The following is a 13,397-nucleotide window of genomic DNA, read 5'->3' as shown; positions in this document are numbered from 1 at the left end:
AATTTTCTTTGCCATACCAAGTGATGGTGATACTTGGTCTAGCATATATGCGCTTATATCACACATGGAGCAAAAGCACTATAAACATGAATTTTGAGTCTAGAATATAGTATGTGTTTATATTGAGTATTCATATGTCTGCAGGAAACCCACAAACTTGCACATTCATACAACTGTACGAAACATGCAGACTTGTAACGAGATTTACACCAGCAATTTTCACATTTCTTTTGTTGAGCACTTAGAGGGGCATCTAAATTAAAGCGAAAAGACTTTCAATTGCAGATGGCCTGTGACGGACACAATCGCCTCTCTTTTCACCCATTTTCTCTGTTTCTTATCTGACAAAAGTTTACAGAGACGAATGCAACTCCAGAGTTTCATAAGTTTCCTGTTCTGAACAAAAAGGTCGGTGGAGTTTCAAACAGGCATTAAGCAGCAGGACGCAATATCAAGTACTGATCTCTAGTTTGAATGGCATAACCTAAAATTTTGTACCAGTAATTCATAATACAAATTTCCATTAGTACTGTTTATTTATTATTATGTTGACAAAGTAAACATCTACTAATTTCGCGGCACGTACATCATTCATGGTGATGGGTCCGGAGCAGTATCGCCTCTTGGGGAGACAGCAACGATGGGGCTCCGCACGACATGCTTCTCCGATACCCAGCTCAAGCTTCCCTCCACGTGCAGCTCCTCGCCCAAGCCGTGGCTGCTCACAGACACGCTGAAGGTCTTCTTCTCTCCAGTTTTGGAGAATGCCAGCGTCTCCGGGGAGACACGCACTGTCAGTGATCTTGGCGCATCCACCTTCGCCGTGAACGTCGAGTTTGCTGGCCCAACGTTCGTCACAGTCCGCTTCACTGTGAATGGCGTCGATGTCGCTGACACGGTTATCGTCGGGTAGTTAAGCTGCACAGCGTGGACCTTGGGCAGCTTCGCACAGGTCAAGCTTGAGTTGCGCACGATGGTTGCTAGGCCGCTGTCACCGAGGAGCCAGCAGATGTAGCCGGCGTAGTCGGTGACACTGAGGTCATACAACAAGCCAGGATCTGCGGCTCTGGTCGGGTTCACATGGCCGGCGCCTGTGTCATACACGCCGGCCTTCCTATGTTGCTCGTCCAAGATTGAGCCACCAGTGCTATTAACGATGTCCGACGTCGTTAGGATGGCAGACTTGATGGCGGCTGGCGACCAGTCAGGATGGATGCTTTTGATAAGCGCAGCGACACCACTGACGTGTGGCGTTGCCATGGATGTTCCTGATATGATGTTGAAAGTGCCCTTTCCAGAGCCCGTGCTTGGCGGCCACGCGGCGAGGATGTTGAGGCCTGGTGCCAATATATCCGGCTTTAGGATGCCGACGGCGATGACGCTTGGACCACGGGAAGAGAAAAAGGGCACGACGGGGGCCGGACGGACACCAAACAGTGTGTTGTTGTAGATGAGAGAGGCCACGGAGCTGCTCTCTGATGACGCGGCATAAGCTATGAGGACATCGCCGTCGGCCGCGCTCACCTGTACAGCACTGGAGTTGTAATCCTGAACCATGGTGGCGTAGCCGCTGATTTCATCGTTGAAAAGCACCACACCAGCCGCACCAGCACCCACTATTCTGTGGATGTTGGATTGTTGAGTCTTCGACCTAGTGCCTTCGCAGACCAAGATCTTACCGGTGATGCCACTGCCACTCTTGTAATTGCAGCACCGTCGTTCCTCGGAGTAGAGGAGAGGGTGTGACTTTGAACTCGGACTCACTTTCTGGGTAAGTGCTTCTCCGTCGATGCTCTTGCCATTGCCGAGATGCAGGCTGGCAGCAAAGCTCCGATCCACGGAGCCGGCGGCGACCGTGAGCAACCACGGCGCCTCGTTGGTGATCGAGCCCGGCCTCGGACCGCTATTGCCGGCGGCGCACACCACGAGGATGCCCTTGGACACAGCACTGAATGCACCGATAGCAATGGGGTCCTCATCGAAGCTGGCACTCGTGTCACCGCCAAGGGAGAGCGAGAGCACGTCCACACCATCCTTGATGGCCTCTTCTAGGCCTGCCAGTAACGGTAGATTGCTTACAGCGGCTATTGGCGCATACCTTGTACATGGCGATGTGAGCGCCAGGAGCAATTCCGGCCGCGGTGCCCTCGCCCACGCCCGCACCATGGTATGATGCGCCGGTGACGAAGTTCCCGGCGGCAGTGGACGAGGTGTGCGTTCCGTGCCCCTCTTTGTCGCCAAATTCATCACCCTGAACGAGTGACTTGGCACCGATGAGCTTGTTGTTGCACCGGGCCGCCTTGCACGAGCCCTTCCACCTTGTTGGGGGTGGCGAAACTCCATGATCGTCAAAGGAAGGGTGCATCGCATAGAGACCGGTGTCGAGTAGTCCAATGATGACTCCCTTCCCGTAGCCAGCCCGGCTCCAGAACCCGGTGCCGTTCTTTAGCCCGAGGAACTCCGGCGTGTGGGTGGTCATGAGCTGCAGCGTTCGGTCCGGGAATGCACGCACGAACCCTGGCTTCTTAGCCATAGCGTCGAGCTCAGCGTCGGTGAGCCTCACGGCGAAGCCGCTGAACACCTCGGTGTAGGAGTGGAGAAGGCGTGGCTCGCTGGACTCATCCACCAACGAGGTCGGCAAGAAAGACTCGTGCCACTGGCGGTGGGCGTCTTCGCCGGTATTCGAGCGCGATGGCTCTACGAGCACGATGTAAGCACGAGAAGCAACGGATTCTGTGGCATTTTGGTGTACGCTTGTGGCATCTGGATTGATATAGCAGAGTGAGAGCGTAGGAAAGAGGATTGCGAGCAAGAGAAGTGGCACGGAGAGATTCGTAAACGACGCCATTCCTCAAGCCACGAACAGCTACACGAGGAAGATGATGGCAATGCTGGAATAGGATCAATCACCGGGTAATCTTTATACAGCACGAATGATTAATGCGTTGCCTTAATTTTTGGCATGTATTGATCACCGGGAAATCTTTATACAGCACGAATGATTAATGCGTTGACTTATTTTTGGCATGTGTTAGATAAATCCAGCGCATCTTGGTAACACATTAATGACTTTAATTTGCGCTAAATCTGGAAGATATGATAAGGCTACTGGGATGGCAGGAACGTGGGTAATGCATCTACCCGGGATAGGGGATGTGGGGAAGGATATTTTCCATTCTGTTGATGATATTGAATAAATATACTCCTACTGAAGTATCTGCGAAATTGGAGGACAATTAATTTTTCAAAGTTAATACCTGCTGGTTCTGTATCCCCAGATATGATCTGCTACCATCTCATAAATGAGTACGTACTACTCCCTCTATACCGAAATACATGTCGCTGGAGCATCAATCTGCTACTCCAGCGACATGTATTTCGGTACAGAGGGAGTATATGTCAACAGATCCTTGAACAAAAATATCGTAGTAAATGACAATGTCTTAGCCATGAAATCAGGTGAGGTTGAACGGGTCATTTTCTATTGCGCTCAAAACGAGTTCTATCAACAGATTTTTAAACGAAAATTAGCAGGAGCTGCACTAAGAAATGGGAGAAAATGGCACTTTTTTTTTGCGGGGTTAAAGGGGCTTTCATTGCTCAGCTTGGAGGAAGATCCCCCATACATAGTTCCGGTACATTAGCAAGTCCAGATTTTAACCATATGAAAGTCCTAGCTTCTACTCAGCCAAACTCAGCTAGTCTATGCCCAACATAGTTTTGTGTCCTACTAATATGAGCAATTGAACTTTCTCTTTCATCAAGAAGTCTCTTAGCTTCAGAAATCATCATCGCATGTTGCGATTTATCTTCCTTCATTGACCGGATAGCCTGCACAGCAATCAGGCTGTCCATCTCCACGTCCACCGGCAAAGGAGACCATTGCATGGCAAAATTTAGGCCTTCGAGACATGCCGCCAGCTCCGCTTGCAAAGGATCTGCACAGAAGAGAAGGTTTCTGCATGCCGAAAAAATAATCGCCCCACTACTATCCCTCAAGATCATGCCTGCACCAGAGGCGGGGCAGTACGAACCGTCGACGTTCAGTTTAACACGCCCAGGGGCTGGGGCCTGCCACATATTATCCGGCGTTGGCGTGTTCTCCTGGTGCCTTGCCGGCGCCCTCTTCGCCACGGGCGCAAGCACCATCTTGCCCTTCATGTGATCACCGTCCGGGTCTCTTTGGATAGCAACCAAAGATGCTTCATTGCTGAGCAGGAACTGGCATGAAGCCTCCACTGGGGGTGGCCTCTTCTCATGGACGATTTCATTCCGAACATGCCATGCACGCCACAACACCATAAGGACCCTCATGCGGTCATCAACCTGCAGGGGGTACAACACGCCGAGCAGCCACTCGATGCCCGTTGGCCTAACAGAATTGATGTCCGGTAAGCTCCAATGTTTCGCCATGGCTCGCCACAGTTCCACGGCCCGGGGGCACATGCAGAAAACATGGAACGTATACTCTCGTTCCATAGCACATAGCGGACATGTATCAGTAACCTCCAAGGTTCTCGCTTTTTTGTTTGCCCAAGTGGCTAGATAGTTGGATGCAAGTTTCCACGCGAATATGTGCACCTTTGGTGGAGCAGGGCACCTCCATATAGAGCGAGACGGTACGCACTTCGCATCGAAAAGACGCCCGAGCGCTCAGCCGCCCAAGCAATGAAGTCGTCCGAGCGGCGAGATGAAGCTTTAATCTTCATAATCTTCATGACATCCACGGGAAGAAAATATTGTTGTAGCAAGTTCACCTTCCAGTTCCCATGCTCGTCGAGCAGTTGGCTTACACGCCGTAGCCGGCAGCGACGACCTTGGGGGGAGATAGGCCCTCTCGCTAGCGGGTGGGGGATCCACTGGTCCCGCCATATGCGCACCGAGGCTCCATCACCAATGCGCCAAAATATGCCCTTCTTGAGTAGTTCGAGGCCATGGACGATGGCCTGCCAAGTAGGCGAGGCGTTTCCGCAAGAGACCGTGTCCTCCAAGTGGTCGTCAGGGTAGTAGCGAGCTTTTAGAACCTGCGCGCATAGGCTATCAGGGTTAGATAAAAGTCGCCACGCTTGCCGGGCGAGCAGGGCTTGGTTGAAAAGGCGAAAATCCCCGAATCCAAGCCCTCCCCCTATCTCCTTCGGTTTTATCAAAGTGTCCCATGCGCGCCAATGTGTCTTCCTCTTCCCTTCCCTCGCTCCCCACCAGAAGTTTCTAACCATGCGTGTGAGATCATCACAAACACTTCGCGGTAACCGGAAGACCCCATAATGTACGTTGGTAGGGATTGGGCCACAGCCTTGATCAGAATCTCTTTTCCACCTTGGGATGCATCTTCTCCCCATGCTAGTATCCTCTTGGTTAATTGCTCTTGTAGACTTTGGAAGCGTCCTTTTGACATGCGACCCGTTGGCGTGGGCAGTCCCAAGTATCTCTCCTCGAAATGCAGGTTCTGCACTTGGAGCTCTAAGGTGACAGCAGTTTGGTCGTCCAGCCGGCACTTGGTACCAAACAAGATGGATCATTTTGAGGGATTGATCACCTGCCCCATACACCTTGCATACTTGCTCAACGCATCCTTGATCTCCGTGGCCTCCGCTACATTTGCCTGAAAGAACAGCAGTGTGTCGTCCGCGAACAGGAGGTGTGATATACCATACGCCCTAGGGCACACTCGCACCGGATTAATTAGGCCTTGCTGCACCTTCTGTCTCAAGAGAGCGCCCAAGCCATCTGCAACAAACAGCAAGAGAAATGGTGATAAGGGATCTCCTTGCTGTAGCCCGCGGGACGGTGCGAACGAAACCGAGCTAGCTCCATTAACTCTAATGCTATATGTCACCGAGGTCACGCACGTCATGATCCAGTGCACCCACCGGTGATCAAAGCCTAGCCTTTGCATCATTCGCCGTAGGAAATCCCAGTCCACTCTGTCATAAGCCTTAGAGAGGTCAAGCTTGTACGCACACGCGCTTCTGTTCGGATCCTTCTCTTGTTTGATGGCATGAATACACTCAAAAGCTATGAAAGCATTATCAGTGATTAGTCTGCCTGGCACAAAAGCACTCTGTTCTGGGGCAATGATCTCATCCAAAAGTGGCCGCAACCGGTTCACAAGGCACTTAGAGATCACTTTGTAAATTACATTACATAAACTGATGGGTCGAAACTCTATGAGACTAGTTGGGTCATTAACCTTGGGAATCAAGACAATGGACGTGGCATTAACACCATCGGGCATTATCCCCGACTCAAAGGATTGTCGCACAGCTAGGATGATCTCCTCCTTCAAAGTGCCCCAGTGCCGCTGGAAAAATCTAGCAGAGAAGCCATCGGGTCCGGGTGCTTTTAGGGGCCCTATTTGGAAGAGGGCATCACTGATTTCCTTGTCCGAGAAAGGGCCACACAATTTAGTATTCATGTCTGCAGTAATCTTAGGCTCAAAAAGCTGGATAACTTTCTCCGGATCAATGTGTGTGTCGGCTGCAAACATGCCTTCAAAGTATTCATGTGCCATTTTCAACATAGTGTTCTGATCCTGCTGCCATACGCCATTGGAGTCTTTCAGACCTTTAATTCTGTTTTTCCTAGCTTGCCACACAGCTTTGCGATGGAAAAACTTTGTATTCCAGTCTCCTTCTTTCAACCACGCAATGTGTGAGCGTTGCAGCCATAGCATCTCTTCCCGGTACAGCAACTCATTCATAGCATCCATTTCCTTCCGGATCTCTGCTATGTTTGCATTCATGTTTAAGAGCTCTTCTAATCGTGTCCGTGATTTTTCAAGTTCTCTAGTGACGTTTCCAAACTTTTTATTGCTTCATGAGTGCAGCTTGCCCATTATCTGACCCAATGCTAAATGGACATCCCGCAAATTCCTCTTGCTTCCTGCTTCTCTCTAGGCTCTAGCCACCACTTCATCTAGAGCTGGTTCGCGTTCCCACATGAGCTCATATCGGCGGCAGCGCCCTGGCCTTGGCGCCGTATCAGGTATACAGCACACCAAAACAGGGCAGTGGTCCGAGCACGGGGACACCAAGTGCTTCACTGAAGCGTCCGCAAACATATCACGCCATGCGTTTGTTGCCACTGCTCGATCCAACCTCACCTGGACATTTGCTTGCCCAGCTCTTCTATTATCGTATGTGAACTGGTAGCCTGCAAAACCCAGATCAATCAGTCCACGAGTTTCCAAAGCATCTCTGAATATAAGCATTTGCCCTGGGGCGCGCGGCGTCTCAGACATATGCTCATAGTCCCACATCGCTTCATTAAAATCACCGACCAGCATCCACGGCAGATTACTCATGCTATGCAGCCGGCGGAGGCCATCCCAGACCAAGCCTCTATTTTCCACCCTTGGTTCCCCATACACAAAAGTGATATGCCAAGGTGGTTCTGTTGGAGCCAAATGGACATACACATCAATCCAATTTTTATTAGCCTCCTTGACTTCGACTATTACAGACTCATGCCAAAATAAAGCAAGACCTCCACTTTGACCTTCACTACTGACCCCCTCCAAAACCAGTTAGGCCTAACTGAGGGCGAAGACGAAACATTTTATTTTTTGGTTGTCTAGTTTCACATAAAAACACAAACTTCGGGGAATGAGCACCCACAAGTGCTACAAGATCGCGAACTGTCCGAGAGTTCCCCGCCCCCCGGTAGTTCCAACTTAGGCAATTCATTGCTCCTGACGGGGCACCACAGACGGCCCCGTCAGTTTACCGGCGGCCCCCGGGCCGGTTGCCTCCATAACATCCTTACACTCCATGTCCCAGCCAGTCCCCTCCTTTGAAGCTCCTATAGCAGAGCTCTCCAGATCATGGTCCACTTACCCTCTCTTTGGGGTTCCACCCGTAGGTATGTCCATAAAAGGCACAAGGGCCTTCTCTGCATTTTCCACCTGGGCTTGCTCGTACACCTTGTCACCCTGCCTTTTCCCTAGCACTGAGTCATTTATATCCATGGATTCAGAGGCCGAGCTGATAGAGTAGCCCGGTGCATCGAGGTCATGCAACGCTGGGATCATGTCATCCGGCCCCAGGCCTTCTGTATTTTTAGTCAGCGAACCATTCTTCCTGCTAGCAAGAACTTTCTTTGTTGGAATTGGACCTTTCTTCCTTTGCTGTTTCTGAGTTGTATGCTTGGTCTGACCTTGTGTCTTAGCCTCAAACTTGTTCGTCATCTCCCTCACCTTACTACACTCCGGTTCTTCATGTCCCTTTCGCAGTTCAAGGTTCCGGATATCTGCCGCCAGTATGGTTTCTTCCTCCTGCACACCCTTGGACTCCCCTTCCTCAAAGTCATCCAATGCGTCCACACGTGGTGGAATCTCATGTTGCTGCCGCTGGTGCATCCGGTGCGAGCTAGCATGGCTGGACGAGCTTCTCGCCGCTGGTGACGCTCCCTCGGCCTCTCCCAGGTTGAAGTTCAGGTCTCGACGGGCTCGAGGTTGTCCTGGAGAAGGGGTGTGTGCGGCTCTGAATTCATATTTCTTGAACGGTGAGCATCGGAGCGTTGTATCATAACCTTTTGAGGCAAAACCCCTGATTTTCTTCTCACAAGCATCCTCGTCATGTCCCATAAACCCACAGTGGAAGCAAAAGTGCGGAACACGTTCATATTTGAGCTTGAAAGTAGCCCTTTTAATTACTCCCTTTACCGGATACTCCAGCGTCACTTCCTTCTGTAAGCGTCTGTTGTATGGCACCTCCACTCGAATCCTTAGGAACTCGTTGGTGCCATGTCCAACAGCCGGCGCATCCACATCAATGACTTCTCCGAGAGTGCTTCCCAGCACTTGACCACAGAGTCTAGTTTGTTTCTTGTATGGAACATCAAAGACACGAACCCACACAGGAACCGTATCAAGTTTATACTCCGACGGCCTTGCCTCAACATCAAACGGCTTCACCAACAAGGCGTGTCCGCTATAGATCCATGGCCCTCCCCGGGGGACAAATCTGAAGTCACCTTCCGAGGCAAAGGTGATCACAAAGTAGTTCTTCCCATGGGGCTTGAATTCTACCCCTGTCCTTAGGCGCCAAACTTTCTCGAAGTGGTCGGATAGGGTTTTGGCTGATGGCCTTTTCTGCACTCTATACAACCCCATAAGCCTCCATGATGGCGCAATTTCCTCTTCCTCATCCTCGTCATCGCCAAAATCTACTAACACAAAGGCTATGTCATCCATGTCCACATCCCTTCCAGATGCGAGTCCACCATCTCCGGCAGGCCTCCCTCCGATCTTGGTGCGTCCCAGTTCCCCGCTGAGTTCTCTTCCTCTTATGCCCTACCCTTATCAGGCACCTCCTTTGCAGCCACAAGCGCACCGCCGCCGGACGGCTTCGGGTGGGTAGGAACCTCACCAGTTCCCCCATGATCACCCCCACCATCAGCGGCAGCTAGCGAGCGTTGCATCGTCAGCGCCTTGTGTTGTAGGTTAGGGTTTTTGGTGGGATGCCGCAGCGAAGGACTCAGGCCTTGCGCTTCGATCTCTCCTATGTTTATCAATTGACTACCAGGGTCTCGGCCTCCGCGATAGCCTTGGTTAGCGATCTGCGGCGGACGACCCAGACTCGTAGACGGCTTTGACTTCGGGAACGTAGCGGGGACGGACTCTTTGGCGCTCTCCGATCGACTCACGCGCCGGTGTTCCGGCGGCGGGGCAAGATCGCCCATGGTCGCCAGCTCAACCCTAACCCTAGCGCAGCCAGACTATAGAGAAATCAAGACAGCTACTACGGGGAGAAAATGACACTGACAGAGTGGGTGAATGGAAGGTCTGCCCTTGGCGTTCCAGTGGACAAACCTTCTGGTGCTCAGCGAATCAGATTATACTCTACAAACAGGCAGAAACACAAGATAAGGATTGAACCAAGATGAGACGACCTCCTTGGAAAAGGAACCGGCGACGACCATTCCTAGTGCTGGGGGAGAAAGCTGTGCCTTTTGCTTTGGGGAAGAAGCTCGAGAGGGTATGTGACACGACACCGGATTCTGCTTCTTAGACCCCATCGCCAATACCACCATTGCCATCACCTTTGCCAGAAGACGATGATCCCTGCACCTGTGGTAGCATGTACAGAAGAGAAACGCTGAGAAAGATAAGTTGTGATTCGATCGGACCTTGCACTGAGGTCACTCAACAGCATCATCGCCTTCATTAACAGCAATAGGCTTTTTTTTTTGTTTGACGAAAAGCAACAGCGTCGCAATCCAGTGATTAAGAAGGGAAGAGCAGTTTACAAAGCTCACAATGAGCACAACAACAACTCAAATTCTCCAGGGGGAAGAGAGACGACAACATACAACAAACACAAACACGCTATAAGGAGCTTCAGAGGTCTCGGAGGATCAACCAAATGCAGCAGGATTTTCATATAACCAAGCAAGGCGGGCGCCTTGAGCTTTGGCCCCCTAGTTGCTTGCCACCCGACAACACCCCTCAAAGAGAGGGAGGTGTCTCGTATGGAACAAGGTGATATAATGGGGATCACAACTCGCTAACCCGGCTTGGCTTACGATGAAAACACAGACCTTGATCAGGCACCCATATAAAGTCAGATAACAGCAATAGACTGGTTGTAAGAAATTGAGTAATAACATTTTTGCATTACTAAATCCTTGACAGGAAACATCTAAGCTGAGACCTCTTATTATTGCAGACGCGTTTCACAATGCAGCGAATGATAATCATGTTTGCTGGACCAGCCTAGCTAAGAAACATCTAAACTGAAGGTCTGAAGCGTGGAAAAAAAGCAAACCTAAACAAAGTGGCACCGGTCGTGTAACCATCGATCACCAAGCCTCCCCCAACTTCGTCTGATCGAAGTAGCAGCCAGTGGGCCCGTCGCCAGGCGCCAGCGCCAGCATCACCGCGCCCCTCGCGCCTTCCTCCGGCGGGAGGACCCCCGTGTTCCAGTTGATCTCCGTCTTGACGAACCCAGGGTGCACGCAGTTGATGCGCATCTCTGGGTGCCGCCTCGCCAGGATACGGGTGTAGAGGTTCACCACCATCTTGGACATGCTGTAGGCCGGCAGCATCATCGGCCACCCGGCCGCCTCCAGCCGCCCGTTCTTCATGTCCTCCAGGAACTCGCTCAGCATGGCCTCGATCCGCGCCTCGTCCCAGCTGTCGGCATCGCGCAGGGACTCCCGCAGCTTCTCGTTCGGCATTCTCTGGTGGACACAGTACAGGTGCGGTTAGGCCTGGTGACTAAAGTTGCCATTTACATTTTTGACTACAGTTATTGTTGCAGCAAGCGATAAACCTGCAGCTCTGAACGAAGGGAGGAGGTGTTGATGATCCTTGCTCCTGATGTGGATTTCTTCAGCAGAGGAAGGAGAGCTTCTGTTGCCCATTTCAGTCCATAGTAGTTGGTGTTTAGACATTTTACTGCCTCATCGTATGTTTGTACAATCACCGATTCGATCAGATGGGCTGCTTTGCCCGATAGCTGAACCAGAAAGGCATATCAGAAACGATATTGTAATTAAATGCATAATTCAAAATCTCCCGTGAGCACATTGTACCAAAATCAGGCATGAATATTCTTACTACAGTTCTAGGAGGCATACAGATGCAAATGTGCGCTTTTGTGCAAGATTTGCAAGTTCCGTCCAAAGCAAGTCGACAAGTTACAAGAAATCACTAAAAGACATGCTACTAAGTAGGGAAAGGATGCTATTTTGTAGCGTATCAATCAAATAATTCACTTCAAATTCAATGTGCTTTTTTGAGATAAAAACAGATAAATCAGTTTTGTAACAGTGTCAATGCTTAGTAAGGTAGTAGTATTACTAAACACACTTGTATTGTATGCCACTCAACATTTGTGGAACCCCTCATTATGTCACTAACGAGGTGGTTCCAGCCATATGTCCATGAGACAGTGTGTGGCATACGAGGGAGGAATAGGTCCATTCTAGCGAACATTCAAGCAGTTCGAAGACTGGTTTTGCTAACATGGATCTAAATCAGCATTTCATTTTCCCATGTAAGAAGCCACATCAGCGGATTTTGCCACATCAGCCCATCTGTATCCCTTCAATATTTGGGTTGAAGCACAAGTTCAGAAAATCAGTTGAAAGTTGATTTTAAATCAAAGCTGAAAGTCGGAAAGGTGTCAAATAGAAAGTTTTTAGTTCAATTTGGAAATTCAAAAGCCTACAGAATGATACTACTGTCTGATTCCCCTTTCTCATGGACGGTATTGAAATCATTCTCAAGTCTACACACCCACATTTTTTTCTCTTTTCTGAGAAATACATACCCACATCTTAGGATCAATGTTGAGAGCTCTCAGGCCTTCCTGGTCTACTGCCACCCCTCCAACACCTGCATTGTTCACCTGCAGTGTCCATCCTATCTTCATTATAGGGACTCACAAAAGTACAAACGGCAAGAAATTCGCTACAGAAGAAGAAACAAAGATTTTACCAAAATGTCGAGCTTCCCATATCTGGTCTCGATATGTCGTGCTAATGTGGCACGGCTACCAGCATCCAGTATATCGAGCTGATGGAAGATTATGTTGGAGAGGTTAGATTCACGGCAAAGGGACTCGACCGCAGCTTTTCCTTTCTCCTCATCCCTTGCTGTGAGAATGACTGTCACACCTTGGAGAGCAAGCTGGCAGCACACCTCTATGCCGATCCCTCTGTTTCCACCAGTGACCACAGCAAGCCTGAATCACACAGAGAAAAGTTTAGCGTCCTTGCTCGTCGATCGTCGTCAAGAGGAAAACAATGCGAATTTCGGAGATGACGCTTATCACCTTTCAGGGATTGCCTCATGGTCACTCATTTCCTCGAGCCTATGGAACCATCAAAGCCAGTTTTGTTTCGTCAGTTAGCTCATAGTGAGTAGACGCAACTAGTAATTCAGTAAGTTATGCTGGAAAAGTGGTGATGGTGTGGGTGGGTCTTGATATAAAGATGCAAAAATGTGCGTGCATTTTCTCGAATCATTGAACTACTGGGTACGACCGAATCATCTGAGATGCTAATCTGACGAAGATGGTTGTGTTACATTCAGTGCAGCTTCCTGCGCCGGATCTGCTGCTACACGACTATATCCCGACGGCCGTGTACAGTTTGCTTGCTACCGTTTACTGAGGTAAAAAGAGGGGGGCCTGAGCCTGACCTGTGCAGGGGTGATACTGGCGACGCCGCTGCGGCGGCCACTGAAGGTGCGGGCTTCTTCTCTGTGCGAGTGGCAGCGAAGCTAGTCTGCTGGAACAGCGCGCTTGGTCGGTGGAGCGGCGACGGGAATGAGGTTAAGCTCGGCCGGCGGCTGGGAGACGTGCTAGCGGCGGCGGTGGTGGCGGCGAGGTGATGGCTCATCTGGATGGGTCAACCAGCTTTTTTTTTTTTTTGAGGGAAATGGGTCAACC

At 50.4% G+C, this 13,397-nt stretch overlaps 1 protein-coding gene and 1 pseudogene across 1 annotated transcript; both read right to left on the bottom strand.

Moving 5' to 3' along the window:
- Window positions 1-591: 591 nt before the first annotated feature.
- LOC123187435 (subtilisin-like protease 4) lies at window positions 592-2,848 on the bottom strand (annotated as a pseudogene).
- Window positions 2,849-10,555: 7,707 nt separating this feature from the next.
- Window positions 10,556-13,396, bottom strand: LOC123187436 (short-chain dehydrogenase/reductase 2b). The gene is made up of 6 exons (XM_044599306.1): window positions 13,148-13,396; window positions 12,780-12,818; window positions 12,443-12,689; window positions 12,276-12,353; window positions 11,274-11,459; window positions 10,556-11,181 (listed from the first exon to the last, which is right to left on the bottom strand). The coding sequence occupies exons 1-6, from the start codon at window positions 13,345-13,347 to the stop codon at window positions 10,801-10,803; spliced, it is 1,131 nt and encodes a 376-aa protein (XP_044455241.1). The 5' UTR covers window positions 13,348-13,396; the 3' UTR covers window positions 10,556-10,800.
- Window position 13,397: the final 1 nt, after the last annotated feature.

This window comes from Triticum aestivum, chromosome 2A, assembly GCF_018294505.1.
Source record: "Triticum aestivum cultivar Chinese Spring chromosome 2A, IWGSC CS RefSeq v2.1, whole genome shotgun sequence".
Taxonomy (NCBI): Eukaryota; Viridiplantae; Streptophyta; class Magnoliopsida; order Poales; family Poaceae; genus Triticum; species Triticum aestivum.
The sequence above is the reverse complement of the archived record's forward strand: the minus strand, read 5'-3'. Positions and strand labels throughout refer to the sequence as shown.